Source organism: Chlamydotis macqueenii, chromosome 1, assembly GCF_036417535.1.
Source record: "Chlamydotis macqueenii isolate bChlMac1 chromosome 1, bChlMac1.mat, whole genome shotgun sequence".
Lineage (NCBI taxonomy): Eukaryota > Metazoa > Chordata > Aves > Otidiformes > Otididae > Chlamydotis > Chlamydotis macqueenii.
In genome coordinates, this window is record NC_141556.1 from 52,970,574 (window position 1) to 52,997,716 (window position 27,143).

The following is a 27,143-nucleotide window of genomic DNA, read 5'->3' on the forward strand; positions in this document are numbered from 1 at the left end:
CAGGCCAACCACCTGCCCAGAGCAGACAGGGGAGTCTGTGCATGTGCGTCGGTGGCACCACAGCCAACGCTTTCTTGCAGTCCTCAGTGCGGCAATCGTCCCCTGAGGTGAGAGAGCCGCCGGGTGCGGGCCTGCTTTCACAAGTCACGCAGAAGGAGCTCCTTCTGCGCAGCTCCAGGTTCTTTTGCAAAGCTCATTCCGATGCCTCCCATCAGTCCAGCCTGAACAATGCTAAGGAGTCCCGTGCGCACTTTTGACAAAGCCTTCACCTTTCATGCTTATCTTGAGCGTGCACGTCAGCTCCTTTTTGAAGAAGCAACTCAATCATCTCCTGACAGCGCCTCGTGATCGCAACAGCAAGCGGAGTGTACCCGAACTGAAAGAGATATAATCTCCTTAGAATAACAGAGAAAAGTCAAGCAAGTGTTGAGAAGAGGAGCCTTACGCAAAATCCAAGCTTACATCATCCTTAGCATCGATATGGGCATTGTGCTCAAGTAACAGCTCCACTAGCGACTTGCTAGACATGATGGTAGCCAGGTGAAGGGCAGTGTTGCCGCTGGCACAGTGGAGGTCAGGGTTGGCACCGTGCTCCAGCAGAATAGCTGCGCATTCTTTGTGCCGGTGCTCTACTGCCTGGAAACAAGACAAAGGCAGAATAACTTCCAACGTCTACGTTTCTCTCTGTCAGAACTCCCGCATCTTCCCAACACTGGGAAGTACGAGCGTCTGCAAAGATCAGGCAACATATGCCCCATCCCCGCTGACTACAACCTGCCTGTTTCGTAGAATCACAGGATACAATTCTATGCAGACCTATGTAAAGAGTCACGCGAGGTACGTATCGCTCAGCGCGTAATCGATAAGCCCAACGTACAACAGCATAACACATTCCACGTACCTTCATCAGGGGCGACTTCTTATAGTTGTCGCGAGGGTTTAGCTTGCACTTCTGTCCTACCAGAAAGCGAACGACATCTGCATGGCCGTTCGCACAAGCAAGGTGCAGAGGCGTCCTAGGAATTAAAGATATTCAGTTAGCTGTCACAGGGAGACAGCTGAAGACATGGTTTCAGGCTGTGGAACTCGCCACATGGGGCCACAAAGCTCAGCTGCCAAAAGGAAGCCGAAAGCACGCTTTCTTGTTCAGAGCCGGTGGCAGCAGTTGCACACCCAAAGCCTGGGGCTGTCTAGGAGAAGTCCCCAAGAGGGGACAGTTGAGTCAGGAGGCATTTCCTCAGCTGTGTCACTGAACCTGCCCAAGCAGGCTCTTGTGCCCAGGCCTCCAGCAGGACTGCCCAGCCACCCAGGCCAGCAAAAGGAGACCGCGTCTTGGCAGCCTGAAGTCTACGGAGGCTGCATAAGTCTGCGGAGACTGCGCAAGGCCCTGGGTTTTCCCCGGATCAGTCCCGCGCCAGGCGTGCCCAGAGACGCAGGGGATGGGACCTGTAACAGCAAGGGGAAGCCGTGCCCTGCTCAAACAAGCCACTCAGTCTGGCGACAGGAAAGGAGCCGTCTGTGCCTGGCCGAAGGCCTGCTGAGCCGCACACAAGATTCACTACAGGCACCAGGCGGGCAGGGCAGGGCAGGGCAGGGCAGGGCAGGGCAGGGCAGGGCAGGGCAGGGCGGAGCGGAGCACCCGCCGGCTCCGGTCCCAGCTTGGGCAGGCCTCCGGCAAGGCCAGCGCTGTGGAGCCGGCCCTGCTCCGAGGGCGCTTGCGACCCCGCTGGGCTTTGCCGGCTCTTGCAGCCGGGGTGGGTGGAAGCTTTGCTAGGGGCAGTGCCCGGCCCTTACTGCTTGTTGGCGTCGCGCCCGTTGATGCGGAGTCTCCTCAGCCACCAGCGCCGCTGCAGCTGGGCCAGGTCGCCGTCGGCGGCCGCGCTGTGCAGCCCGCCCCGGCCCCTCTGCCGCTGCTCGGAGGCCCCGGCGGCGCCGGGCGCGGGAGCGCTGCCGGACGGCGGCCGCTGCCGCCCCCTCCTGAAGAGTCCGCGGAGGCTCTGCATGCTGCGGCGGGGACGAGGGCGCGGGCCGGCCCGGCGTGAGCAGCCGCAGCAGGCGGCCGGCGGGCTCTGGCGAGCCCCGGGACGGGAAGGGACGGGGAGAGGGCGGAGAGAGGGCGACAAGAGCCGAGAGGGGAGCCCCGAGCGGCGGCCGCGGCTCGCAGCCCCCGACGCTGCCAGCCCGAGACGCGCTGCCGGTCCCGCCGCGGCGGCGACAGCACTGAGCGGCGGCGGCTGCCGGGGGCGGCTTTCCAGCGGCAGCGGGGGGCGTCACAGAGGGCGCGGCGGGGGCGTCACAGGGTGACAGGCTGGCTGGAGGCTCCGTAAGTGTACGCAGACTGCGGAGTCTACGCTGCCTGCGGCGTCGGGGCGCCCCCGCGGCCGGGGGCTGCGGCAGTCGCCGAAGCGGCCCTCGCCTCGCCCGCTCCGCGTTTGCCCTCAGCGCGTGGCCGCGGAGCCTGGGGCTGCGGGTCCCCAAAAGCGGAGCCGGAGGCGGCCAGCGCCTGGCTCGGGCGGGCGGGGACGTCGGGCGGTCTCTCGCCTGGCTCTCGCCCTCACTCGCAGTGACCCCCCCGTCGGGGCTGGTGTGAACGCGCACCCCGCCGGGACGAGGCGCGCGCGCTGCCGTGGCCACATGTCCTGATACCGGGAATTAACTCTCTGCTAAATATTGCTTGATGTAGGGGAGTAACTGTCTGCATATTGCTTGATTCAGGAGGCTCGCTGTCTGCTGGACAACGCCTAACGATCCTGTTTGCATTGAAACTCGCTTAAGCTTGTCAGGGACCGGTATTTGTCCAGAAACTGGTATTTGTCGAGGACTGATACGTCCAGCAAAGGACAGGATAACGGGAGCTGCAATGTTGGTCAGAAGTCGTTAAGAAACTGCTGAAATCACCCAGTGAAAGGAGAGCGTGGGTGAATGACTGAAGTTCATCTGGAGGAAGAAGTGAACGACCACCAGACACAGATCTGAAATGCTTACGCAAGTGTTTTTGAATAACCCCGCCTCGCTCATGCATATGTATGTCTGTATTGTGCAATCCTATGAATATGTATACCTGCACCGTATACATTTTTGGTAAAATGTGCTGTCGGTGTGTGTGCTTTTGGAGGAGCGATCCCCCACGCACCCGGCGCCAAATAAACATGCCTGCTTTATAAGGCTCTCCGAGTTGTAGAGTTTGATCCGCGCGTCAGTCCCCCGGCGTGCTCTCCTGCCAGGCGGCTCAGCTCCTGCGATCCCGAGGAAAACGTGCGTCAGCTCCTCGGCACACAGTGCCAGGTGCGTGTAGCACGTGAGCCCTGCCCAGGCTCATTTGCTTCGTGTTGGCCATGGGCAAAGGCACCTTCTTTACACTGACACCAACACCCGAATTAGCCCGGCTGGGAAATTTCAAGTCGGGACGGTACAAAGCTCTGCAGATGACATCACAGGCGTTCCTGTTCACGGTTTCAGGGAAGGCTCCGACAAGCTTCCTGAGGCAGAGGCTGGCAGCTCTTTCTGAAGGGCTTCAATGGTCTTGGCTTGTTGCCGGACTGTGGCTTCCAGCCTGGCCTTTCCAACTTGGAGCCTGAAAAAGAAGTAGAGGCCTTCTCCCAGAAGTCCACCAGAGCACAAATCTCAGAAGAAGAGTGTGAAAGGACCTCATCTAAGCCAAAAGCATCTTTGAAAATTGTGTAGCATTGTCTCGCTGGGGCGCAAGAAGAGAGTCCTGTTGTTTTCACACAATGGCAGAAAGCGAAGCCTTGCTCCACTGTGTTGGTTCCTTATCGTTGCCTGCGTTCTTCCAGCTCTTGGACACCCGCAGTTCCACAAGGCGAGGTCAGAAGGCCCTGCATGTTCCTGAAAGCAGTTAGCTCCCTCTCCTTATTCTTTGTGGCGTCCTTCAGGGACTCGGCATAACCTGCGCTCCGGATGCGCCCGAGTGCTGAGCTGGAGGCAGCAGTGCCATGTGTGTAGGACAGACAGAACTGGCAGCAGCTGTGGGGGTTGTCAGGATAGCAAGAAAAGAAAATGTTCCCTTGCACTTGATTCCTGTGCTCTGTTCAGCTGTTGCTGCAGAACACAGAGGGTGGCTGGGGCAGTGCTATGCCAAGAAAGTCTCCTGCGTGGAGAAAAGACTCTTGCGCTTCCACCGGCTGCTTCTGGCACTGACACTCGCTCTCTGGGGAGAACCAGTGCAAGACATGCAAACCAAAAATATTGGCGTTTGTTTGGATGTATTGTTCCCTTGTGCCACCTGCTACCAGCTAGAGAAGAGATCCTGAGTCAGACCTTTTGAACTGCTTGTGTGGGAGTTCGGAAGCTACATAATGCCTAGCAGCTACCTGATGGTGGAGAGGAGGAGGAGCGAGGGCCAGAGCCAGTCTGGTCCTGCCTCATGCTGTCTTGTCACTGGAGCTGTCTCCCCCTGCCCCGCAGCAAAATCAGGGCAAGTGCTGCGCTCAGGAGTCTTTGAGTGGACTGCTGAGCAGCCAGATTTCTTCCGCTTACACATCACCACGGAGCTCGCTGCTGCCTTGGGAATCATAGAATAGTTAGGGTTAGAAGGGACCTGTAAAGGTCCCTTTCTTGGGACTTTGCAGCAGTGTTCCTTGGCAGAGCTCTCCTTCTCAAGTATGCGAAGAATGGGTGCGGTTTACTGTTTGAAGACACCTTTGGTGTCCTCCAAAGGCCGTTTTGGTTTTAGAGCCAGGACATCTGTTAACTCACGAGTGTGAAGGGTGTTTGCCTGGAGAGGAGGTGGAGCATTATGTCAGTCTGGTTTTGCCAAGTGCACTTTGTGTATTTGTGAAAGAGTGTCTTGTCAAAGTTGCAATGCCTAGCTAGCTACCTGCTTGTGTTTGCAGAGGTGGGGTCTGGGCCACGTGGACCTCCATAGCTGTCAGCTTCCACTGCAGCCCAGCCAGACCTGAAGCATGATGGTTCTTCTCCACTTGCAGGTCTCAAACTGCGCTGTGGGAAACAGAAGTCCCAAAAGTATAAAAATGCATCTGAATGTCAGCTTGGCAAGCTCTTAGCGGAAAGCCCAATGAGAGACTAGAACAACTCTGGCGAGTTGACCCTGCAGAGCTATGATACAGCTGGTGTTGCCTGGTGAGCAACCAGTGTCACAGGGGTCCTCTCGCTCTGCCTGAGGCTATGGCATAATTGTTGTCAGTGGTTTACGAAGCTGTCCCTCTTAGTTGCTTGTGGCTTCCCTCATGCTGCCTTCTGCATTGCACTGACAAAAGCATTTCTGCAGCAGCAAAGGGAACTACCTAGGGAAACTGTTTCAGCTGAGGGAGAGAGGGAGACTCATTTCTTTCTGCTGTAGCCCTCATTTCCAGAGTGGTGGCACTGCATGGCTTGGCCCAACCACCCAGAGGGTGGCACACCAATGCCTCTAGGGCACTTTCTCAGCAGCTTTCCTGAAGGTGTGCAGAAGAGATGAGGACCTGCTGGCTGGGGAGTTCGAGAAGTCCCCAAAGACTCTTTCCTCATGACCTGGGCTTGGAAATCAAGATTTGCCTGGCTAACTCTATGGCCATTCTTCACTGGCGGCAACACACATCACAAGATGACTTGGTGTCCGAGAAGGCTGTTGCCATCCTTGTGCCTGGAGACGCTGGATACAGTCTGCAGTTGTTTTGTCTGTTGCATGTAGCCCAAGGAAGACTACGGTTACAGCTCAGGTCAGACACGCGCATTAGAGCGGGCAGGACGTCTAGCCCAATAAAACAGTGCCTGCAGCGTGAAACTTCCGTGTCACTGGAGATATTTGGGCCTTGAAAGCACAGCATCCTTGAGGCTGGAAGGGACCTCATCTCATCCATCTAGTCTGTCCACGCCCTGCTCCAAGCAGAGTCAGCCAGGGCAGGTGGTGCAGGGCCACGTCCAGTTTGGAGCATCTCCAGGCATGGAGACTCCACAACCTCTCTGTGGCACAAATAAGCCACCAGCAGGCTGAGCCAGGGTGTCCAGCCCCACCCCAGGCCCCTGGGCCTCCAGCCCATAGGCCCAAGATGCTCACTGAGGCATAGGCAGAAGCCTCCAGGCCCTGCCTGAGCTCTGTCATGGCGTCGCTGGCTCCAGCTCTGTCTCAGCTGTGCCTGTGCCTGGCCGCGGACCACGCTGGTGTGTTGGATATCTGGAGAATCAAGGACACTTAGCGAACAATCCAGACCAAAAGGAGTTGTTATGTTTGTGAGCAGCAGGCTTCAAGGACATCGCGGAGGCCGTCTGTGAGAAAATGATGAAGCAACCTTGAAAGGAGGAGGAAAGGCTGGTGTACGTGACTGAAAGCAGAACGTGAAGCAGGATGCAGGTGGAGAGGACCGTGCACATGAACAAAGAGACTTAACGAATCATATTTTAGCTAAGAGCGCGTGCATGATCTAGTTAGCCAATTAGTAAAGAGCTTGTGCATGATAGGGAATTAGAAGGGCTATATTAACCGGGATGTATCAACAATAAAGCGGCATTTCCTTGATCATATTGGTCGTGTGCAGTGTCCGTGACTTCCGCATCAACACTGGTGCAGGCCCCAGCCCACAGGCTGTCTTCCCGGCCTGCCCTTGGCCTCCCCGCGGCCTTGCTTGGCCATCACTGGGCTGTGTCTGACCCTGCTTGCCACCCGTGGGTCTGAACCCCAGCCCGGCCTGGCCTGAATTCCTGGCTTGCCCGCAGAGCTGCTGCCTCTGCAGGCACTTGTTTGTCCCTCTGGGCTGTCTGCTGCCCTGGCTGCCCGCCCTGGCCCAACCCTGCTCCCCTCTCTCGGATAGGCCGAGGCTGGGCCCTGCCCTGCTGCCATGGGAGCCCCTTTGGCTCCCCGTCCCCGAGGGAGCAGCACAGCACCCTGCTTCCTGGCACCGCTCTCCCACCACCCTCAGAAAAGAAAAGGTTTTTCCTTAGGTTGAGGAGGGATTCCGCCTGCTCCAGCTTGTGCCCACTCCTTCACACCCTTCCCCTTGGCGAGCTCCAAATCCATCGGATCTCTGTGCGATCTGCAAAGCTTCCCTGGCTACCAGAAGCTCACCCAGCACCTTCTGCCCTGAGCACCAGGAGGATTGCTCTGAAAAGGCAGCAAGAGTCTGGTAACTGATGATTACCAGTAGCTCAGTGCTAGTCCCTGCTCTGAGCACAATCATGGTTCAAGCCTCTGCAGAGGAAAAGGACACAGACGCGTGCTCCCTCTCGGAGACGTCTGCAGGACTGATTTTCATTCAGAGCGAGGGCAGAGAGAGACGTGCCAAGGGCCTGCATGGGAAGAGAGCCTGAACGAGCCTTCAAAAGCAGGACTCTCCTCATCCAAACCCGCTAGGCCTGGAGCGCTGCAATTGGGCAGCAGAACTAAGACACGTACTAGATGACACAGTTAATTAAATACCAAGCTGCAACAGAACACTTGGAATTAGATGCAGGGCAGTGGTTGCACAAGGTGGAAGGCAAAGGTTTCCAGGCTTCGTTCATCTTCCCGTAAGCACTCTGTTTTCGGGCACTGGCACTTCCTCTGCTCCAGCAGCTTCTCCTCACCAACTGCATTGGAGGTTCAGCTGCGACTGGGGAAGGGCAGGAAAAGAGAAGGCTGTGTGTTAGCTTTACAGCAGGCTGGGCCAAAGGCAGCACTGGAAAGTGGATCCTGAAAGTACAGCACTAATGCACAGACCCAGATAACGAGAACCAGTCACTCATACGTGTCAACAACAAAGTTCCAGCCCATGGGCAACAGACACACCTGGAAGATTGTGTTACACAGAGATACGGATCAGCTTCTTGCGGTTTTTGCCTTATTCCTTGTCCAGCTCTTTCTCCCGTATCTCTTTTAGACAGCTCTATTTGGCTGTGACCCACCATGCTAGTCTCATGCCATTGACCTTAGTAGCCCTGCTGGGACTCCTGGCCCATGTCTTTTATTCATCATGCTAACTACATCTGTGTCCATCAACATCATCATCTACTACTGCTACATCAACAGCAGGAGCATCAAGAGAAGCCAATCAATTGCAACATACAGCCAACAGATAATGAGCAACATGGAGAAAAAGTATAGGGGAAGAATCATACAGGTTCCAGCAGAGAAAAATAATCACCTCAGCTCCACCAAACAACCCAGAGCTCACCTTTCTTCTTAGTTTACCAACTTTGTTGGCCACCTCAGAACAGCTCTTTCTTCACCTCTGCCCTGGAAACTGAGCTGAGGCTCTCTCTTTCTCCCAGCATACTTCATCAGAATTGTCTGATATCTCTCCAGAAGCCTCTTCAGCCTGCATGGCAAATTAGTAAGGAAAGCATGAAGCAAAGCAAGTTGGCCTTTCTCACGTACTCTTATGTAAGCAGCACAGTCACGGCCTGCTTCATCTGTAAGGTGCTCGACAGGCCAGGAATTACTGAGAAGAGCCAGCCCTCCAGCATCACTTGGAGGGCCCAAAGTCTACCTGGATGGAGGAAGAAAAGACTCGCTTCCCTCCCAGGGGAACTGCAGGCAGTCTGCATTTGCAAGGCCTTTTGAAGCTTTTTAAAACCATAGGCTCATGCACAGGAGCACTGTGCAAGATCGAATGCGGGGCTTGAATTTGCTCACAGACCGTTACGTACGTGCTTTTACATCAGAGTTCAGTAAAGCTTGACTTCTACTCAACGTGACATTTCTTTAAAGCACTAAAAAGCCATGCCTGCTATGTTCTTCCTCCAGCACAGTGTTCCTTCTCCGCATTTCGTCCAGAAGTGCTTCTGACTGGCATTTCAACTTGACCGCCTGCTTCACTTTCTTGCTTTCACTCTGACATTTTCAAAATAGAAAAGATACATCACACGAGGAGCACAGGAACAGGATCCTTATGCAGAAGGTGCAGACAGTGTTCTCCACAAAGAAGGTAACACGACTCTCCCAAGTCCAGTCTCCTCTTGGAACTCTCAACCACAGATCTGCAACTGAAGGTACCAAATCCCTGGTACTGCATGACTGTCTGAAGTGCTGCCTGAGGTCTCAACCTCACAACTGGTCTAAAGCAGACAATACTTAAGCCGGTGCATTATTGTCAACCCCCTAACAAAGACGGCATGAAGTAGGATTTGTGATAGCATAATGGGACAACTCTCAAAGCCGGAAAGCTGGGGAATGGGCCAGCAGGACTTTCAGAGCAGCCTCTACTCAGTAGAACAGAGGAACTGACCTCTCCTAGGCTTTTCAGGAAAACCTCATCTTACAAATTCCTCACAGGATTATGGAGCTAGGCTCTGTAGCCCATGAAGAGGGAAGGCTCCGACAAGCTTCCTGAGGCAGAGGCTGGCAGCTCTTTCTGAAGGGCTTCAATGGTCTTGGCTTGTTGCCGGACTGTGGCTTCCAGCCTGGCCTTTCCAACTTGGAGCCTGAAAAGGAAGTACAGGACTTATGACGGAAGTCCACCAGAGCACAAATCCCAAAAGAGGAATGTGAAAGGACCTCATCTAAGCCAAAAGCATCTTTGAAAATTGTGTAGTATTGTCTCGCTGCAGCGCAAGAAGAGAGTCCTGTTGTTTTCACACAATGGCAGAAAGCGAAGCCTTGCTCCACTGTGTTGGTTCCTTATCGTTGCCTGCGTTCTTCCAGCTCTTGGACACCCGCAGTTCCACAAGGCGAGGTCAGAAGGCCCTGCATGTTCCTGGAAGTGGTTAGCTCCCTCTCCTTATTCTTTGTGGCGTCCTTCAGGGACTCGGCATAACACTCAGTCCAGATACGCCGTTCTTTCAATTCCTGCCGCTGTCAGACCGCAACAAGAATCCTCAGTAGCCAGCTTAGCTTTGATAAAAAGGAGTGGACTGCTTTGACTTTCACGTCAACTGCCAAAAGCCATGTTACTTCTTGACCTTCTACACAGGGGCCCCTGTCCTACATCTACATTGATTTCCTACAGTGCTTCCTAAATGCTGCCCCAACACTCCTTGTCCTCCTCTCTCAAGGGCTCCAAACACTTTGCAGCCCCTTGTTGGCTACTCCAACCCAGTTAGAAGCTCCTTCTGCTCCTGAAGTGACTTTTCAACTCCATAACAATGATGATGTCATGAGGGAATACAAGAAAGCACCGCCACAGCACTCCAGTATGCCTACTCTTTCTCCATCAGCACACACTCTGCTTCGCCAAACCCCAGAGAAGCAAATACATGTGCTCCATGAAACTTGAGAAGCAGCTCTCTGAAAGGAATACACACACCCTTGTCCATTTAAGGACAAAGCCACTTCACGGTTAGTGGCCTTTCTAATCGTAGGCGCCGCGCTTCTAAAACAAGGCGAGTCGCTTACATGTTTCTCAAGCTACTCCTGTTGCAAAGGTGCCCAGGGTACTAAGGCCACCTTAGCGCAGCCCTCCGCTGTTGCTTCCAGCGGTGCAAACAGCCAGGCACCAAAGGCAGCGGTGCTGTTCCCTCCCAGCCCCCTCATCACAGCTAGGCGTGTGCTGAACCAGCCTGGGTTACACCAGACCCCCAGGAATGGATCAGTTCCCCACTCTGGTTTGCTCCCAGAAAGGCCGGGGCCCCTGCCAAGAGCCAAGAGACGGGCTTTGTCCATACCTTAGCTTTAGACCTGTCCAGTTGCTTCTGCAGCTGCAGTTTTCAGGTGGCTGCTGTAGCGCTTCTTAGCTTTGAGTGAAGCTTCTGCCAGGGAGTTCTTTCTGAAAGCGTTGGTAAGCTCCTGCTGCAGCTGCCTGACCCACATCTAAAGAAATGGTATTCCCTGAGCACGGAGAGATCAGTAAGAAGATGACAACGTGAGGGATGCTTTAACTCATGGGATGATGTCACTAGATCGGTCTTCAGGGTGGCCTGGAGGCTGAGGGAGGTGGTTCTCCCCTTCTACTCTGCTGTCATGAGACCCCACCTAGAGTACTGCATCCAGCTCTGGGGTGGCCTGCAGAGCTGCTCTTCAAAAGGCATATTTGCTCCATTTTTAAAATATTCATATCGCTCCTGTGTTGGGCAAGGCTTTGGATTAAAATACAGCAGATGTGTCACCGATGTGTCACCGAAGAGTTTTCTCTCTTTATGCAGCTCTTCTGCTTCACAACGCGAACAAGAGGAGGTCCAAAATACACTTCAGGTCCAGAATCACTAAAGTCCTCCTAGCAGCACTTGAAAATGAACTCAGTACGAAGAAAAGCTCTCTGTACGGAGATCGGCCTTTAACAGTCACCTGTCTGTAGCCTCGACAATCTGCCTGAGTTGAAGCATCCTTCTTTAGCTGAAGCTCTTCTCTGCCCGGTGCAGAAATCTGAGCGAACAAGAACAGAGAAAGACCGAGAGGGAGGAAAGGAATCCCCAGCAACACGACAGCATCACAGCGCATTTCAGCACTGGGGCTACAGAAGCGTTACTTCTGCATTACCTGTGGAAGAGAAAGTAACTCATTCTCAGAAGAGGAGTCAAAATCTTCCTCTTGCAGAGCTTCTGCTTCTGGCAAGACACACAAAGAAGAGGTACGAAGCGTGCCTCTTTCACTCTGCTTTTCCCTATCGGCTTCACTCCAGAGAAGCTTACAGAAGCTTACACTTAGTCCCAATAGGAAATTACCATTGCCACATTCCTCTGCAATGGACTGCATACAGGGCTATCAGGGCCACTGTGTTAGGCGTCTCTATTGAGCAGGGCTTTCAAAATGGGCCAAGGTACACCTGCCCAAGATAGAGAGGTAGAGGAGTAGACAGATGGAGCAAAATGTCTAGGCTGTATGCCCCATGGGCAACCGCTTGACACTGACTGGATGTGGAGAAGAGACCTATGTGCTGGCCAAGGAGGCCAACAGCATCCTGGCTTGTATGAGGAATAGTCTGGGCAGCAGGGCTAGGGAAGTGATTGTCCCTTTGGACTCGGCACTTGGGAGGCCACACCTTGAACACTGGGTTTAGTTTTGGGCCCCTCACTGCAAGAGGTGGTGGCGAGGTGGGCGTCGCTCTCTTTGCCCAAGAGGGATTTGATAGCAGCACAGGAAATGGCCTCAAGTTGGGCCAGGGGAGGTTTAGCTGGGATCTTAGGAAAGCCTTCATTGCTGGAAGGCTTATGGAGCACTGGAACAGGCTGGCCAGGGAAGTGGTTGAGTCACCGTCCCCGGAGGTGTTCAGAAGATGCATAGATGTGGTGCTTAGGGACACGGTTTAGGGGTGGGCATGGCAGTGTAACATTTGCGGTTGGACTCAATGATCTTCAGGGACTTTTCCCACCACAATGATTCTGGTTCTAGGATTCTACCTCAGAATCAAAAGAGGAGTCCTCATCTTCCTCTTGTTCTGCTCCCGCCGCTGGCAAGGCACCTACGAAAGAGGAAAGAAGCGCGATGCTGCTGTGAGTGCTTATTTCACTCTGCTTTTCCCTGTCCGCTTCAGTCCAGAGAAGCTTACAAAGGTAACCATTAGTCCACCAGGAAATTACCATTGCTGGGCTCCTCTGCAACTGGCTCCCAGCGGGCTCCATAGTGGACTGCATCAGGAAGCACCATGGTTGTTGGCCCAGTTTTTGGACCTTCAGCATCCGACTGTGTAGATTAAAAGACATGCGTAAAAACTGCCACAGACTCATCCCGAACCCACTTCCACTTGCAAAGCTCTTGCTTCAGCCAACACCCATAACGTTGTATCAGGTGACGGAACGAAGGAGAACGGCAAACAGAAGCAGCGTGTTAGGCATCTCTGTGGAGCAGGGCTTTCAAAAGGAACTGAAGAACACCTGCCCAAGAGACAGAGAGGAAGTAGACAGAGGGAGCAAAGCGTCTAGGCTGTATACCCCATGGGCAACCGCTTGACACGGACTGGATGTGGAGAAGAGACCTATGTGGAGGAAAAACAGCAATCCTCACAGCGCCAGCCTGGTAGGATTTCAGAGGATCATAACTGGTGGGAAGCTTTACTGCTTCAATCCTGTACTACAAGTCCAGCTCAAAGGACAGCTGGTAGGAGAGCCGAGTCATTAGCTTGACCTCCTTCATCCCAGTCCAAACTGAGGAGCTTGCCTGCAGCAGCGGCATGGCAAGGTCCCAGTTTGGAGCATGTGGCGGAGGCAGCAGTAGAGAGAAATGAGACCAAAAGCAAGGGAGGCCAGGGAGACCCCAGGGAGTCCTTCTTAGATAGGGAAGAGTGGCTGCAAAGCTGCCTGGTGGAAAGGGATGTGGGGGTGTTGTTTGACGGGTGCCTGAATATGAGGCGGCAGTGTGGCCAACTGGCCAAGGAGGCCAACAGCATCCTGGCTTGTATGAGAAACAGTGTGGGCAGCGGGGCTAGGGAAGTGATTGTCCCTTTGGACTCGGCACTTGGGAGGCCACACCTTGAACACTGGGTTTAGTTTTGGGCCCCTCACTAGAAGAAAGACATTGCGGTGCTGTAGTTTGTGTACAGAAGAGCAAGCAAGGTGGTGAAGGGTCTGGAGGACAAGTCCTGTGAGCAGCGCTGCAGGGAAGTGGGGTTGTTTAGTCAGGAGAAAGGGAGGCCGAGGGGAGACCTTCTCGCTCTACAACTACCTGACCGGAAGTGGTAGTGAAGTTGGCATCGCTCTCTTTGCCCAAGAGGGATGTGACAGCAGCATAGGAAATGGCCTCAAGTTGGACCAGGGGAGGTTTAGCTGGGATCTTAGGAAAACTTTATTTGCTGGAAGGCTTATGGAGCACTGGAACAGGCTGGCCAGGGAAGTGGTTGAATCATCATCTCCGGAGGTGTTCAGAAGATGCGTGGATGTGGTGCTTAGGGACACGGTTTAGGGGTGGGCATGGTAGAGTAAGGTTTACGATTGGACTCGATGACCTTCAGGGACTTTTCCCACCACAGTGATTCTGGTTCTATGACTCTTCCTCGAAATCAAAAGAAGAGTCCTCATTTTCCTCTTGTTCTGCTTTCACTGCTGGCAAGGCACCTACAAAGGACGTCAGAAGCTTTTCACTCTGCTTTTCCCTGTCCGCTTCAGTCTAGAGAAGGTTCTTCTAGACTTCTAGACTTCTAGACTTAGACACTTTCTTCGAGACTTCGACACTTCTACACTTCACTACTCTTCACTTCATTCAACAGAATACACATTCGCCGGAACACACATCCACGGAACCGACATTGAGACGGCCAACACCGGCCGGATCGTTCCCCCATCGAGCGAACTGGACTGTCAGGACGCCGCAGCTCTGTGGCGGTAGCTATTACAACTGAAACTCTTTTCCCTCTTTCCTTCCTTTCTCTCCTTTCTCTTCCATTTACAAACTTCTTATCGGGTTAATAAAGTTACCCGGCACTTGACTCCGTTTTGAGTCTTAATTCTGTTCTCGAGAATACGAACAAAACCACGCTCCGGTGTGTGAGAGGTCGGTCCAGCCGCCCCTAGCCTCCCAGACTCGTCTGAGGTCGGCTAGAACGCAAGGGTGCCTTCCTCTCGTCCGAAATCGGAATGTGACATTATTTAATTGGCATAGTCGGCAGGATTCTCGGAGAAACAGAAAGTGTCCAGTTGCTTTATGAGAAATTCTAGTGTGTGTGTGTGTATGACTGAGACCTACGTTGGTACAAAGCAAGTGCAAAGTCCGGATCCGCGGTTCTGTTTGTCTGCGAGGAAAAGAACCGGAGAAGGACAGTGATAGAATTGGGCAAAAGACAAGCCCCTTTTGTGAAATTTGAAAGGTGTGTCCTCCTGAGAGTGTGGAGGGGGAATTGTGGTAAAAAAAATTGTGGTGCAGCCCTCTCAGGACGAAATAAATCCTCTTTTGTGACATAAGTGCTTTCGTGAGAAATTTGAAAGGTGTGTCCTCCTGAGAGTGTATGTTGGGGGGGAATTGTGGTAAAATTATGGTGTGGCCCCCCCCCCCCTTTTGTGAAATTTGAAAGGTGTGCCCTCCTGAGAGTGTGTGGGGGGGGAATTGTGGTTAAAATTGTGGTGCGGCCCTCTCAGGACGAAATAACCCCTCTTTGGTGAGATGGGTGCTGGCAAATGTGCAAATGTTTGTGATGAGATCCCCGCAGAAGAATTGTGGAGAGAAAATGACTCGTGTGGAGAGGTGGAGTTGAAGTTAGAAGATAAGGGAATCAGGCAAATCTACCCTCAGGGGGACTTGCAAAAAGCAAAAGAAATTGTAGAGAACCCCCCTCACATGTATCCCCTAGTTAAAACTGAATATGTGTATGAGGGAGAAACCGATAACCATCCCCAAGTTGTTACTAAAGAGGTTCCGTTTACAGCAACTGAGTTGGCAAAATTAAGGAAGGATTTTGCAAGGACTTCAAAGGAATCGGACACAGAGGATGTCTGGAGAGTGTCGTTGTTGGGGGGGGTGGAATCTTGTTGTCAGAAAAGGAAGCGGAAGGATATTGGTGTCCAGGTGTATTTTTAACTACCGGCAATTATCGGGCCCCATGGTCTTTGACACAGAGGGCAGCATATTGGGCTGGGGGGCTGAACCCTTTGGAGAGGGGAGACCCCCTAGCCATCATGGGCACAGTGGGTCAACTGGTGGAGAGTGTGCAGAAGGCTGCTTGTTTGCAAATGATGTATGATAGAGAGCTCAAACCTAACCAGGGCTCTCCAATGATGATGCCTGTGGATCCCGAACAGATGACTCCTCTAATCTGAGGACTTCCTGATTCCCTGAAACCCATTGGGATCCAGCTACAGGGGAAGATACAAAGTACCCCTGTGGCAGACAGACTTACCGGTGCTCTGGAGGGAACAGTGACCCCTGATCATAGAAGGACAGGGAGGAAAGTGTGGACATGGGGAGAAGTAGCCCAAGAACTCATAAATTTTGGGAGGACATACGGTCCTGTTGGTGGATTCGGGCAAAACACTGAAACCAGAGCTGTAAGAGCCACAGAAAAAGGTGAAGGCTGGCCAGCACTGGTCAAGAGAAGTCACGATTTTAAGTCGGTCCGACTTACTGATCCTGGGAGAGGGAGACCCCTCGGCCGTCAGGAATGGCAGCAACCGGGACTCCAGACAGGTATTCCCCGAGATGTAATGGATGGGCTTCCAACACAGAAATTAGAGAAACTTGTACAAACAGGATCGGGGCAAAAAGTCAATTTTGGAACAACCCCTAGTGCCCCACCATGGATAGACCTTGGGGAAGAAACTGATGCAGAAAAGAGGGTGATGGGAAACTAGTTCCTCCGTTCCCCGAAGGTGGGGGGGGAAACGGAGGGTGGATGTTTATAAAACAACTCACCTTAAATGTGAAAGGGGATTTGTTGATTACAGTGGCTGTAGGGCCACAGAAAAAAACAGTAACCTTTTTAATTGACACAGGAGCACAAATCACCGCACTGATGCAGAGTGAGGCGGAGCAATGTGGAATTTTGACTTTGTCGAAAAAACTTCTTCCTTCTAAACAAGCAGAAACAGCCCCCCCCGCCCCCCGCCTTGTATTATACTGTGCCTAATTCAATTAATCCAAAGCGTGGTGACTCGCATGCAAGCGGCCACTGTGACTTCACCTGATGGGGTTAAACATATCAGGTTTGTACGGCAAACCAAACACGTAACTGTTAGAATCATATAACTTGAAGGCAAACCTGGAAACCTACCTAAAACTTTTTTTTTAGGAAAATATTGGGACTCACGGGGTGGGAAAAATATTATTGATATTTAAATCTATGGTTTTGATGATTACTATAGTCATGGTTAATCTATTAATCTTTATTTGTGTTATATGTATGATTTTGAATAGGTTATTTGACATCATTGGATCTGTGAACATCATATCCACAAATTGCTATATGTGACCTGGATTAAGGTATGTTACCTTGGGGTGGTCGATATTAAAAATGAAGAAACCCCTCAACGTATCATACAACAATAGAAACCCATTTTGTGGCCATACGTATATTATAAGCATAACTAAGTCCCTTCACCCCCCCTTCCCTCTTCTTTTTTTTCCCCCTTCAACCTTGGTGAGCGATGCTGAGCCACAGGGTGGTGATAGAGACTGAAAAGGTTAATTAATGTCTCAACATCGCTAGACGATGGAAAGATATGAGATTTTGTTTGGTTGGGGTTTTTTTTTGTTTGTTTTCTTTTGGTTTGTGGTTTTTTTTTTTCTTTTTGGAACCACCATGGGTCCACGGGGTGATATAAAATTGACAGCAAATTTATAGTGTCATTGTTTATTGACTGTGCTCTGAGTTGGAGGCAGGGAAATCCATTTTCCTGCTGTGTATCCAGACCCCCGTTCCGGTGGGCCAGAATTCCACAGCCACAAGCTCCACGAGGACTTGGTCGCCAGCCTCACCAAAAAGCAAAAACTGAACTGTTTTGCCAAAGAAAAGAAATGGTTGCAGAAGTGAACAAAATGCTTAACATTTTGATGGTGCTTTATCTTGAGGCGTTTATGATGTTGTGCATTGCTATAGTTTTGGTGGTTTATCTTTGTTTATCTTATGATTGTCCTTGTAAACAATTACTTGCTTCTTCTGATCCCCCAGAGCCATAAGCCTCAAACTTGGCCTGGGACAAATTTTTAGTTGTAAGATAAATGTTGATATGTTAATGTTCTGGTTTTGTAATTTACTTAGATAAGATATTGTTAATTAAATCGAAGTATCTAGCATTTATATCTCTTTGTACACTAAATGATAAACAATAATGTTCAGAATTGCATATATCTTTTTTCTTTCTTTTATTCTTCTTCTCTTTTTTATTATTTTCTTTCTCCTTTCCTCTATCATTTATGCCACCATGGAACTCCGTCTCTGAGGCAACAATGTTGAGCCACGGGGTGGTGTAAAAGACTGTGTCAAACATTTGTCTGAACATTGTTGAAACAGCAAACCACCACCCGAGCAATGGCTTCCCGTTATTTTGCAAGGCAACTCCTGTTGTCTTGCAAAACGTGAATGGAGAGCTGGTTCCGAGAAATCTAGCCCTATCCCCCCAACCCACCCCCCCCCTCGTAACCCCCCTCCCACCGCCCGCATGTGTATCGCCCGGTAATGCGCATGTGTTGTTTGACGGGTGCCTGAATATGAGGCAGCAGTGTGGCCAGCTGGCCAAGGAGGCCAACAGCATCCTGGCTTGTATGAGAAACAGTGTGGGCAGCGGGGCTAGGGAAGTGATTGTCCCTTTGGACTCGGCACTTGGGAGGCCACACCTTGAACACTGGGTTTAGTTTTGGGCCCCTCACTGCAAGAGGTGGTGGTGAGGTGGGCGTCGCTCTCTTTGCCCAAGAGGGATTTGATAGCAGCATAGGAAATGGCCTCAAGATGGGCCAGGGGAGGTTTAGCTGGGTTCTTAGGAAAGCTTTCATTGCTGGAAGGCTTATGGAGCACTGGAACAGGCTGGCCAGGGAAGTGGTTGAGTCACCGTCCCCGGAGGTGTTCAGAAGATGCATAGATGTGGTACTTAGGGACACGGTTTAGGGGTGGGCATGGCAGTGTAACATTTGTGGTTAGACTCAATGATCTTCAGGGACTTTTCCCACCACAATGATTCTGGGTCTAGGATTCTACCTCAGAATCAAAAGAGGAATCCTCATCTTCCTCTTGTTCTGTTCCCGCCGCTGGCAAGTCACCTACGAAAGAGGAAAGAAACGCGATGCTGCTGTGAGTGCTTATTTCACTCTGCTTTTCCCTGTCCGCTTCAGTCCAGAGAAGCTTACAAAGGTAACCATTAGTCCATCAGGAAATTACCATTGCCGGGCTCCTCTGCAACTGGCTCCCAGCGGGCTCCGTGGTGGACATCCGCTGTAACCATGACAATGGTTGGCCGAATACTTGGACCTTCATCATCTGACTGTGTAAATTAAGACAGGCGTGAAAACCAGCACAGCATGGCAAGGTCCCGGTTCGGAGCGTGCGGAGGAAGCTGAAGCAGAGGGAAATGAGACCAAAAGCAAGGGAGGCCAGTGGGGCCCCACTGCCTTCCCTTCAGAGAAGGTACCTCATAATCAGAAGGGGAATCAAACTGTTCCTCCTGCTGTGCTCCTGCTGCTGGCAAGACTCCTAGAGAGGGTGTAAGAAGCACGTTGCTGCTGTTAGCTGCTATTTCAATCTGCCTTTCCACATCTCTCCACCCCTGCATTCCAGTCAGCGTTTACGCGTTCTCCTGCAGGCCACAGTGCATTGTCGTCATCACCTCCTTCATGGTGAAGGATCCTACCTGCTGTGGCCAGTGCAGGTGCGCCCAAGGGAAATTCAGCAGGCTTCCCAGAGCAAGAGCTGTCAAGTACTGCTGCGCCTTCTGTGCCTCCCGCAGAACAATCTCCCGTCCTTTTGCAGCGCCCATATTCTTCCAGTTGCTTTGCAGTGCTATATACAGAAGGGAAGGAAATGCATTCTGTAAAAACACACCCCCCCACACACTTTCATCCACGCTCTACTGAAAGAGCAACAGGCATTCGTGAGCCATCCTACACATATTCCTAGCCATCTGCAGAGAGTTACACCTCCTCTCCATTTCCAGGGCCAGGAAGCTTAAAAAGTCCCCCGGCAGACAGACATCTAAGAACAAGGCTTCTACCTCAGCAGGACGCTATCCTAACGCTGCAGCAACACTTCGTCACCTTTCAAGCCAGGGTGATGTCTCCTCAAACCCAGTCCTGACTTTGAACGGGTTTGGAAATTCCCATGGTTGGTGTGAGGACCTGAGAGGTTACAGACCTCCTAGGTGGGATATCAAGAGCCCAACAAAGACTGCGGTTGCATTCCAGGCACTGCAGGGGTTCAGTACATTGCATAGGTGTTATCTTCTAACAACCCTGGCAGAGGGTCAGTTGGGGATCTGGAGAGAGACCACTTTCAGGTTTGCCTCGTAAGCAGAACTAGAAACAAAACAAAAAAACCCCAAACAAACAAGAAAAGAAAATATAAAAACCGTGCGCCTGACCAAGGCTGCTGTGCAAAGTGGTGCATTAGCACAAGACTGGTACTGTGCCAGAAGCCTGGAGGGAAGGAATGACCATCTTCTTTTGCTACAGCAACCCTCAAACATGCTTGAACTCAGAGGATATCATTTAGATCCCCTCTGAAACAAAAGGCAGGTAGTTGCGAGTCAGTTTGGTGGAGTGAAGCTTGGCAGCACACTTGGGAGAATTCTCAGGGAGAACTGTGGGGGAAAGTTTTCCTCAACCTACAAATCCACTCTTGACAGGGAAAGAGATGCATCAGAAGATGTCACTGAGCCCGGCTTCAACAAAGGTCTCAACACTTCATTCAACCCTGCTGATGGCACCAAAAAGGGCCCTACATCAGCACGGACACTCTGTCAGTGCAGCTGCTCTAACGAGGATGTCAACCACTTACTCAGCATATGGAGATACTGCGGCATAATTCGTAACTGTGCAACCAAACACGTCTTTCTGAGAAGGATCAGCACCATGCCGAAGAAGTAGTCGTATGATATTCATATCCCCAACAACAGCAGCAAGCATAAGAATGGTCCTAAAGCATCCAAGAGATGATAGGAAATACATCAGCTTCTGCAGACATTGCACTGCCATTACTTCAGCCCCTCTTTGCTTCCCAAACAACTCGTTTCCCCTCTCCTAGAGCTGGAGTGAAAGCACAGCCAAACACACGGAAGCATCAGAGAATTCAGGATGCTGGGACCGCAGGAGGTCTCCAGGCCAACCACCTGCCCAGAGCAGACAGGGGAGTCTGTGCATGTGCGTCGGTGGCACCACAGCCAACGCTTTCTTGCAGTCCTCAGTGCGGCAATCGTCCCCTGAGGTGAGAGAGCCGCCGGGTGCGGGCCTGCTTTCACAAGTCACGCAGAAGGAGCTCCTTCTGCGCAGCTCCAGGTTCTTTTGCAAAGCTCATTCCGATGCCTCCCATCAGTCCAGCCTGAACAATGCTAAGGAGTCCCGTGCGCACTTTTGACAAAGCCTTCACCTTTCATGCTTATCTTGAGCGTGCACGTCAGCTCCTTTTTGAAGAAGCAACTCAATCATCTCCTGACAGCGCCTCGTGATCGCAACAGCAAGCGGAGTGTACCCGAACTGAAAGAGATATAATCTCCTTAGAATAACAGAGAAAAGTCAAGCAAGTGTTGAGAAGAGGAGCCTTACGCAAAATCCAAGCTTACATCATCCTTAGCATCGATATGGGCATTGTGCTCAAGTAACAGCTCCACTAGCGACTTGCTAGACATGATGGTAGCCAGGTGAAGGGCAGTGTTGCCGCTGGCACAGTGGAGGTCAGGGTTGGCACCGTGCTCCAGCAGAATAGCTGCGCATTCTTTGTGCCGGTGCTCTACTGCCTGGAAACAAGACAAAGGCAGAATAACTTCCAACGTCTACGTTTCTCTCTGTCAGAACTCCCGCATCTTCCCAACACTGGGAAGTACGAGCGTCTGCAAAGATCAGGCAACATATGCCCCATCCCCGCTGACTACAACCTGCCTGTTTCGTAGAATCACAGGATACAATTCTATGCAGACCTATGTAAAGAGTCACGCGAGGTACGTATCGCTCAGCGCGTAATCGATAAGCCCAACGTACAACAGCATAACACATTCCACGTACCTTCATCAGGGGCGACTTCTTATAGTTGTCGCGAGGGTTTAGCTTGCACTTCTGTCCTACCAGAAAGCGAACGACATCTGCATGGCCGTTCGCACAAGCAAGGTGCAGAGGCGTCCTAGGAATTAAAGATATTCAGTTAGCTGTCACAGGGAGACAGCTGAAGACATGGTTTCAGGCTGTGGAACTCGCCACATGGGGCCACAAAGCTCAGCTGCCAAAAGGAAGCCGAAAGCACGCTTTCTTGTTCAGAGCCGGTGGCAGCAGTTGCACACCCAAAGCCTGGGGCTGTCTAGGAGAAGTCCCCAAGAGGGGACAGTTGAGTCAGGAGGCATTTCCTCAGCTGTGTCACTGAACCTGCCCAAGCAGGCTCTTGTGCCCAGGCCTCCAGCAGGACTGCCCAGCCACCCAGGCCAGCAAAAGGAGACCGCGTCTTGGCAGCCTGAAGTCTACGGAGGCTGCATAAGTCTGCGGAGACTGCGCAAGGCCCTGGGTTTTCCCCGGATCAGTCCCGCGCCAGGCGTGCCCAGAGACGCAGGGGATGGGACCTGTAACAGCAAGGGGAAGCCGTGCCCTGCTCAAACAAGCCACTCAGTCTGGCGACAGGAAAGGAGCCGTCTGTGCCTGGCCGAAGGCCTGCTGAGCCGCACACAAGATTCACTACAGGCACCAGGCGGGCAGGGCAGGGCAGGGCAGGGCAGGGCAGGGCAGGGCAGGGCAGGGCAGGGCGGAGCGGAGCACCCGCCGGCTCCGGTCCCAGCTTGGGCAGGCCTCCGGCAAGGCCAGCGCTGTGGAGCCGGCCCTGCTCCGAGGGCGCTTGCGACCCCGCTGGGCTTTGCCGGCTCTTGCAGCCGGGGTGGGTGGAAGCTTTGCTAGGGGCAGTGCCCGGCCCTTACTGCTTGTTGGCGTCGCGCCCGTTGATGCGGAGTCTCCTCAGCCACCAGCGCCGCTGCAGCTGGGCCAGGTCGCCGTCGGCGGCCGCGCTGTGCAGCCCGCCCCGGCCCCTCTGCCGCTGCTCGGAGGCCCCGGCGGCGCCGGGCGCGGGAGCGCTGCCGGACGGCGGCCGCTGCCGCCCCCTCCTGAAGAGTCCGCGGAGGCTCTGCATGCTGCGGCGGGGACGAGGGCGCGGGCCGGCCCGGCGTGAGCAGCCGCAGCAGGCGGCCGGCGGGCTCTGGCGAGCCCCGGGACGGGAAGGGACGGGGAGAGGGCGGAGAGAGGGCGACAAGAGCCGAGAGGGGAGCCCCGAGCGGCGGCCGCGGCTCGCAGCCCCCGACGCTGCCAGCCCGAGACGCGCTGCCGGTCCCGCCGCGGCGGCGACAGCACTGAGCGGCGGCGGCTGCCGGGGGCGGCTTTCCAGCGGCAGCGGGGGGCGTCACAGAGGGCGCGGCGGGGGCGTCACAGGGTGACAGGCTGGCTGGAGGCTCCGTAAGTGTACGCAGACTGCGGAGTCTACGCTGCCTGCGGCGTCGGGGCGCCCCCGCGGCCGGGGGCTGCGGCAGTCGCCGAAGCGGCCCTCGCCTCGCCCGCTCCGCGTTTGCCCTCAGCGCGTGGCCGCGGAGCCTGGGGCTGCGGGTCCCCAAAAGCGGAGCCGGAGGCGGCCAGCGCCTGGCTCGGGCGGGCGGGGACGTCGGGCGGTCTCTCGCCTGGCTCTCGCCCTCACTCGCAGTGACCCCCCCGTCGGGGCTGGTGTGAACGCGCACCCCGCCGGGACGAGGCGCGCGCGCTGCCGTGGCCACATGTCCTGATACCGGGAATTAACTCTCTGCTAAATATTGCTTGATGTAGGGGAGTAACTGTCTGCATATTGCTTGATTCAGGAGGCTCGCTGTCTGCTGGACAACGCCTAACGATCCTGTTTGCATTGAAACTCGCTTAAGCTTGTCAGGGACCGGTATTTGTCCAGAAACTGGTATTTGTCGAGGACTGATACGTCCAGCAAAGGACAGGATAACGGGAGCTGCAATGTTGGTCAGAAGTCGTTAAGAAACTGCTGAAATCACCCAGTGAAAGGAGAGCGTGGGTGAATGACTGAAGTTCATCTGGAGGAAGAAGTGAACGACCACCAGACACAGATCTGAAATGCTTACGCAAGTGTTTTTGAATAACCCCGCCTCGCTCATGCATATGTATGTCTGTATTGTGCAATCCTATGAATATGTATACCTGCACCGTATACATTTTTGGTAAAATGTGCTGTCGGTGTGTGTGCTTTTGGAGGAGCGATCCCCCACGCACCCGGCGCCAAATAAACATGCCTGCTTTATAAGGCTCTCCGAGTTGTAGAGTTTGATCCGCGCGTCAGTCCCCCGGCGTGCTCTCCTGCCAGGCGGCTCAGCTCCTGCGATCCCGAGGAAAACGTGCGTCAGCTCCTCGGCACACAGTGCCAGGTGCGTGTAGCACGTGAGCCCTGCCCAGGCTCATTTGCTTCGTGTTGGCCATGGGCAAAGGCACCTTCTTTACACTGACACCAACACCCGAATTAGCCCGGCTGGGAAATTTCAAGTCGGGACGGTACAAAGCTCTGCAGATGACATCACAGGCGTTCCTGTTCACGGTTTCAGGGAAGGCTCCAACAAGCTTCCTGAGGCAGAGGCTGGCAGCTCTTTCTGAAGGGCTTCAATGGTCTTGGCTTGTTGCCGGACTGTGGCTTCCAGCCTGGCCTTTCCAACTTGGAGCCTGAAAAAGAAGTAGAGGCCTTCTCCCAGAAGTCCACCAGAGCACAAATCTCAGAAGAAGAGTGTGAAAGGACCTCATCTAAGCCAAAAGCATCTTTGAAAATTGTGTAGCATTGTCTCGCTGGGGCGCAAGAAGAGAGTCCTGTTGTTTTCACACAATGGCAGAAAGCGAAGCCTTGCTCCACTGTGTTGGTTCCTTATCGTTGCCTGCGTTCTTCCAGCTCTTGGACACCCGCAGTTCCACAAGGCGAGGTCAGAAGGCCCTGCATGTTCCTGAAAGCAGTTAGCTCCCTCTCCTTATTCTTTGTGGCGTCCTTCAGGGACTCGGCATAACCTGCGCTCCGGATGCGCCCGAGTGCTGAGCTGGAGGCAGCAGTGCCATGTGTGTAGGACAGACAGAACTGGCAGCAGCTGTGGGGGTTGTCAGGATAGCAAGAAAAGAAAATGTTCCCTTGCACTTGATTCCTGTGCTCTGTTCAGCTGTTGCTGCAGAACACAGAGGGTGGCTGGGGCAGTGCTATGCCAAGAAAGTCTCCTGCGTGGAGAAAAGACTCTTGCGCTTCCACCGGCTGCTTCTGGCACTGACACTCGCTCTCTGGGGAGAACCAGTGCAAGACATGCAAACCAAAAATATTGGTGTTTGTTTGGATGTATTGTTCCCTTGTGCCACCTGCTACCAGCTAGAGAAGAGATCCTGAGTCAGACCTTTTGAACTGCTTGTGTGGGAGTTCGGAAGCTACATAATGCCTAGCAGCTACCTGATGGTGGAGAGGAGGAGGAGCGAGGGCCAGAGCCAGTCTGGTCCTGCCTCATGCTGTCTTGTCACTGGAGCTGTCTCCCCCTGCCCCGCAGCAAAATCAGGGCAAGTGCTGCGCTCAGGAGTCTTTGAGTGGACTGCTGAGCAGCCAGATTTCTTCCGCTTACACATGACCACGGAGCTCGCTGCTGCCTTGGGAATCATAGAATAGTTAGGGTTAGAAGGGACCTGTAAAGGTCCCTTTCTTGGGACTTTGCAGCAGTGTTCCTTGGCAGAGCTCTCCTTCTCAAGTATGCGAAGAATGGGTGCGGTTTACTGTTTGAAGACACCTTTGGTGTCCTCCAAAGGCCGTTTTGGTTTTAGAGCCAGGACATCTGTTAACTCACGAGTGTGAAGGGTGTTTGCCTGGAGAGGAGGTGGAGCATTATGTCAGTCTGGTTTTGCCAAGTGCACTTTGTGTATTTGTGAAAGAGTGTCTTGTCAAAGTTGCAATGCCTAGCTAGCTACCTGCTTGTGTTTGCAGAGGTGGGGTCTGGGCCACGTGGACCTCCATAGCTGTCAGCTTCCACTGCAGCCCAGCCAGACCTGAAGCATGATGGTTCTTCTCCACTTGCAGGTCTCAAACTGCGCTGTGGGAAACAGAAGTCCCAAAAGTATAAAAATGCATCTGAATGTCAGCTTGGCAAGCTCTTAGCGGAAAGCCCAATGAGAGACTAGAACAACTCTGGCGAGTTGACCCTGCAGAGCTATGATACAGCTGGTGTTGCCTGGTGAGCAACCAGTGTCACAGGGGTCCTCTCGCTCTGCCTGAGGCTATGGCATAATTGTTGTCAGTGGTTTACGAAGCTGTCCCTCTTAGTTGCTTGTGGCTTCCCTCATGCTGCCTTCTGCATTGCACTGACAAAAGCATTTCTGCAGCAGCAAAGGGAACTACCTAGGGAAACTGTTTCAGCTGAGGGAGAGAGGGAGACTCATTTCTTTCTGCTGTAGCCCTCATTTCCAGAGTGGTGGCACTGCATGGCTTGGCCCAACCACCCAGAGGGTGGCACACCAATGCCTCTAGGGCACTTTCTCAGCAGCTTTCCTGAAGGTGTGCAGAAGAGATGAGGACCTGCTGGCTGGGGAGTTCGAGAAGTCCCCAAAGACTCTTTCCTCATGACCTGGGCTTGGAAATCAAGATTTGCCTGGCTAACTCTATGGCCATTCTTCACTGGCGGCAACACACATCACAAGATGACTTGGTGTCCGAGAAGGCTGTTGCCATCCTTGTGCCTGGAGACGCTGGATACAGTCTGCAGTTGTTTTGTCTGTTGCATGTAGCCCAAGGAAGACTACGGTTACAGCTCAGGTCAGACACGCGCATTAGAGCGGGCAGGACGTCTAGCCCAATAAAACAGTGCCTGCAGCGTGAAACTTCCGTGTCACTGGAGATATTTGGGCCTTGAAAGCACAGCATCCTTGAGGCTGGAAGGGACCTCATCTCATCCATCTAGTCTGTCCACGCCCTGCTCCAAGCAGAGTCAGCCAGGGCAGGTGGTGCAGGGCCACGTCCAGTTTGGAGCATCTCCAGGCATGGAGACTCCACAACCTCTCTGTGGCACAAATAAGCCACCAGCAGGCTGAGCCAGGGTGTCCAGCCCCACCCCAGGCCCCTGGGCCTCCAGCCCATAGGCCCAAGATGCTCACTGAGGCATAGGCAGAAGCCTCCAGGCCCTGCCTGAGCTCTGTCATGGCGTCGCTGGCTCCAGCTCTGTCTCAGCTGTGCCTGTGCCTGGCCGCGGACCACGCTGGTGTGTTGGATATCTGGAGAATCAAGGACACTTAGCGAACAATCCAGACCAAAAGGAGTTGTTATGTTTGTGAGCAGCAGGCTTCAAGGACATCGCGGAGGCCGTCTGTGAGAAAATGATGAAGCAACCTTGAAAGGAGGAGGAAAGGCTGGTGTACGTGACTGAAAGCAGAACGTGAAGCAGGATGCAGGTGGAGAGGACCGTGCGCATGAACAAAGAGACTTAACGAATCATATTTTAGCTAAGAGCGCGTGCATGATCTAGTTAGCCAATTAGTAAAGAGCTTGTGCATGATAGGGAATTAGAAGGGCTATATTAACCGGGATGTATCAACAATAAAGCGGCATTTCCTTGATCATATTGGTCGTGTGCAGTGTCCGTGACTTCCGCGTCAACACTGGTGCAGGCCCCAGCCCACAGGCTGTCTTCCCGGCCTGCCCTTGGCCTCCCCGCGGCCTTGCTTGGCCATCACTGGGCTGTGTCTGACCCTGCTT

At 53.2% G+C, this 27,143-nt stretch overlaps 2 protein-coding genes across 2 annotated transcripts; both read right to left on the reverse strand.

The window, feature by feature from the left end:
* Positions 1-265: 265 nt before the first annotated feature.
* LOC147602053 (uncharacterized) lies at positions 266-6,061 on the reverse strand. The gene is made up of 5 exons (XM_086744294.1): positions 6,017-6,061; positions 1,795-2,069; positions 902-1,016; positions 463-636; positions 266-376 (listed from the first exon to the last, which is right to left on the reverse strand). Exons 1-5 carry the CDS (start codon positions 6,059-6,061, stop codon positions 266-268), a joined length of 720 nt encoding a protein of 239 aa, XP_086600420.1.
* Positions 6,062-20,794: 14,733 nt separating this feature from the next.
* Positions 20,795-26,590, reverse strand: LOC147602054 (uncharacterized). Its single transcript, XM_086744426.1, has 5 exons — positions 26,546-26,590; positions 22,324-22,598; positions 21,431-21,545; positions 20,992-21,165; positions 20,795-20,905 (listed from the first exon to the last, which is right to left on the reverse strand). The coding sequence occupies exons 1-5, from the start codon at positions 26,588-26,590 to the stop codon at positions 20,795-20,797; spliced, it is 720 nt and encodes a 239-aa protein (XP_086600552.1).
* Between the last annotated feature and the right edge of the window lie 553 nt (positions 26,591-27,143).

Bases quoted from the DNA above. Each gene is read 5' to 3' on its own strand.
- LOC147602053 (XM_086744294.1), bottom strand. From the start codon at position 6,061: ATGACAGAGCTCAGGCAGGGCCTGGAGGCTTCTGCCTATGCCTCA. The intron at 2,070-6,016 runs GTGAGCATCTTG...GGGGCTCGCCAG, and splicing joins AGGCTTCTGCCTATGCCTCA to AGCCCGCCGGCCGCCTGCTG. The intron at 377-462 runs GTAAGCTTGGAT...TATCTCTTTCAG, and splicing joins ATATCGATGCTAAGGATGAT to TTCGGGTACACTCCGCTTGC.
- LOC147602054 (XM_086744426.1), bottom strand. From the start codon at position 26,590: ATGACAGAGCTCAGGCAGGGCCTGGAGGCTTCTGCCTATGCCTCA. The intron at 22,599-26,545 runs GTGAGCATCTTG...GGGGCTCGCCAG, and splicing joins AGGCTTCTGCCTATGCCTCA to AGCCCGCCGGCCGCCTGCTG. The intron at 20,906-20,991 runs GTAAGCTTGGAT...TATCTCTTTCAG, and splicing joins ATATCGATGCTAAGGATGAT to TTCGGGTACACTCCGCTTGC.